Source organism: Spinacia oleracea, chromosome 4 (genome assembly GCF_020520425.1).
Source record: "Spinacia oleracea cultivar Varoflay chromosome 4, BTI_SOV_V1, whole genome shotgun sequence".
In the NCBI taxonomy this organism is placed as follows: domain Eukaryota; kingdom Viridiplantae; phylum Streptophyta; class Magnoliopsida; order Caryophyllales; family Amaranthaceae; genus Spinacia; species Spinacia oleracea.
Window position 1 is genome coordinate 63709396 of NC_079490.1, and position 2997 is coordinate 63712392.

Below are 2997 nucleotides of genomic sequence, written 5' to 3' on the forward strand. Positions count from 1 at the left end.
AATATGTGACCCTAGGCACCTATTTATAGAGTTATGGAAAAGGAATTATAATCCTATTAGAATACTAATTTATTTAATTAGAATCCTGCTAGGACTCTATTTAAATAAACTTTTTCTGTTAGGATTAGATTTAATCATATGACGAATCCCGGTAGCTTTAGGATTCGAGTAACACACTCACGAGTGGCGCACAAGCACCGCACACCCACACGCAGGCCTTGCGGCCCACGCCGAGCGCACAGCGCAAGGCCCAACTCGTCGCAACCCCCTTTGCTCCGCATGCGCGCCCAAGCCTTGGCTGGGCCTTGGCTTCGCGTTGGGCCTGGTCGAGGCTTGGCGTGTGTTTGTTGCGCTTTGGCTTGCTGGGCGATGGCCCGGCTTCGTGCTGGGCCTTCGTCTGGCAGGCCTCGTCCGATGCTAATTCGTACGATACGCTTCCGATTAAATTCTCGATTCCGGAATTTATTTCCGATACGAACAATATTTAATATTTCCGATTCCGGAATTAATTTCCGTTTCGAACAAATATTTAATATTTCCGTTTCCGGAATTATTTTCCAATTCCGATAATATTTCCGATTCCGACAATATTTCCGTTTCCGGCAATATTTCCGATTCCGGCAATATTTCCATTTCCAATAATACTTTCCGATACGTACCATGTTTCCGTTTCCGACAACATCTACTACTTGGATAATATTTATATTTCCGATACGATCCATATTTTCGTTTCCAGCAATATCATCGTTTCCGGAGTATTCATTTGCTTGCCTTTGACGATCTCAGCTCCCACTGAAACCAAGATCCGTCGATTCCGAATATCCATAGATGGAGTATTTAATGCCATTAAATACTTGATCCGTTTACGTACTATTTGTGTGACCCTAAGGGTTCAGTCAAGAGTAAGCTGTGGATTAATATCATTAATTCCTCTTGAACTGAAGCGGCCTCTAGCTAGGCATTCAGCTCACTTGATCTCACTGAATTTATTAACTTGGCAATTAATACTGAACCGTATTTATTAGACTTATCATTAAATGCATACTTGGACCAAGGGCATTATTTCCTTCAGTAATAACATTGATGCCCTTGGGCATTATTTTTATTTGGGGTTTGTTGCGCCTTGTGCGCGTGTATGAATATTTTGTGCCTTCTGTGCACTTGTGTTATTATTCCATTTCAGTTTTATACTGACTTTTAAGAAACACTTTCTTGTCCAATTGTGGACGGTTACCCCAGTGTTTAGGTGATCAGCCTAATATGGGGCGCTAATCTAGGCCACTTCTTAGGCCGTCAACCGATTAGTCTTCTGTGACGCCTTCAAAGGAGAGGGCGTCCATATTAAATGACTTCTTCTTTGAGTTTTGTTTTCTCTTTCACGTCTTTATTAATGTTAATTAATTTAGGCCACTTCTAAGGTCGTCGTTCAATTAACCACTCGTGACGCCGCCTATCTTGATTGGGATACTCTCGTTGGCGGTGGGTGGCTCCTCCTCAAATTTCCTTTTGCCTTTGGTCCCAGCTGGGACTTTCTTCCATGCTGATGGGTTAAGAGTTGTGAGGTAGCAGTCTCTTGCTTGCTGTTGATCTCCATGTATAGTCCCTATTTCCCCATCGCCACATACATACTTCAGGAGCATGAGATGAGTGACAACCACTGCTTTAATCTTGTTCAAGGTGGGGCGTCCCAAAATGACATTGTATGCCGTTAGGTTTTTGACGATTAGGAAGTCCACCCCTATATTTCGTCCATCTTTACGTTCTCCAATCCGAACCGGCAAGTTGATGACGCCCACAGGGTGTATGATGCTTCCCCCAAAGCCAATGATAGGGTAGTGGATGCTCTCTATGGTTTTAGGATCATGAGCTAGGCGGCTGAGGCACTCCATGCTCATTATGTCAGATGAACTTCCTGTGTCTATTAAGATGCGCGTTACCCTCATGTTGGAGATTTTGATTTCGACCACGAGAGGGTCGTCGTGCGGGGTGGCTACACGTCCACCATCCGATTCACATATCTCTATCCGAGGGAATGGGTCTATTGGTGACTTCCCTGACAACATTACTTGACCTAGACGACGGGCGTAATCTTTCTGTCCCTTCATGGTGGGTCCCCCAGCAGCTGGTCCTCCTGATATGACGGCTACAAATCCCCCTTCGCTGTGATTTCCCTCTGTAGCTGAGACAGGTGACTTGTTTTTCTTGTACTGATTCTTCCCCGTGCCGTGAGTGCTCCTTTGCAGGTACTTCTTTAGGTGCCCCTTGGAGGCTAGGCCGTCCAGGGCTCTCTTCAGGCTTCTGCACTCTTTGGTGTCATGCCCTATATCTTCGTGGAACTGACAATACAGCTTAGGATCTCGACTTTCAGCAGGAGATTTCATGGGGAAGGGCCATTCAAGATCAAACCTGGTCCCGACGTCCACTAGGATCGTGAGAAGGTCTATATTGTATTTGAAATATTCTCTTTCTTGTGGATGTCCTATCTTCTATCCGGGGAAATTGGTATCATGCTCTTTCGAAAGAGCCCAAGTACCATTTACCCGTGGGGCTTTCCTGTCTATCTTCTCTTTCTTGCCTGAGGAATTTGTCGCCTCACCCGCCTTTCCATCCTTGGACGCACTGCATATTTCTGTTGCATGGATAAATGCTATGGCCTCGTCCAAAACTTCAGCTATAGTCCGAACACTCTTCTTAACCAAGTCAAATTTGAATGACCCTTTCTTCAATCCTCTGATAAAGTTATCGAAGGAGACACCATCAGGCAGATCCGGGATAGCTTAACATAGCTTCTCAAAGACTCATCATTTCCTTGTTGAGTGCGTCCCAAATGCATGCTTGTTTTCCTTTCTTCCTTGTGTGCCATAAACCTGGTGGAGAACAAGGTTTGCAGCTCGTTGAAAGAGGCAATTGATCCTGGGGGAAATTGTTCAAACCATTTGGACGCCACTCCTTTAAGGGTGGCAGGAAAGTATTTGCACCATGTGGCCTCATTGGTTC

The 2997-nt window shown here is 45.1% G+C and overlaps 1 protein-coding gene across 1 annotated transcript; it reads right to left on the reverse strand.

Annotated features, from left to right (window-relative positions):
* Nucleotides 1-1430: 1430 nt before the first annotated feature.
* On the reverse strand, nucleotides 1431-2381 carry LOC110802920 (uncharacterized). Its single transcript, XM_022008369.2, has one exon. The coding sequence runs from the start codon at nucleotides 2379-2381 to the stop codon at nucleotides 1431-1433; it is 951 nt and encodes a 316-aa protein (XP_021864061.2).
* Nucleotides 2382-2997: the final 616 nt, after the last annotated feature.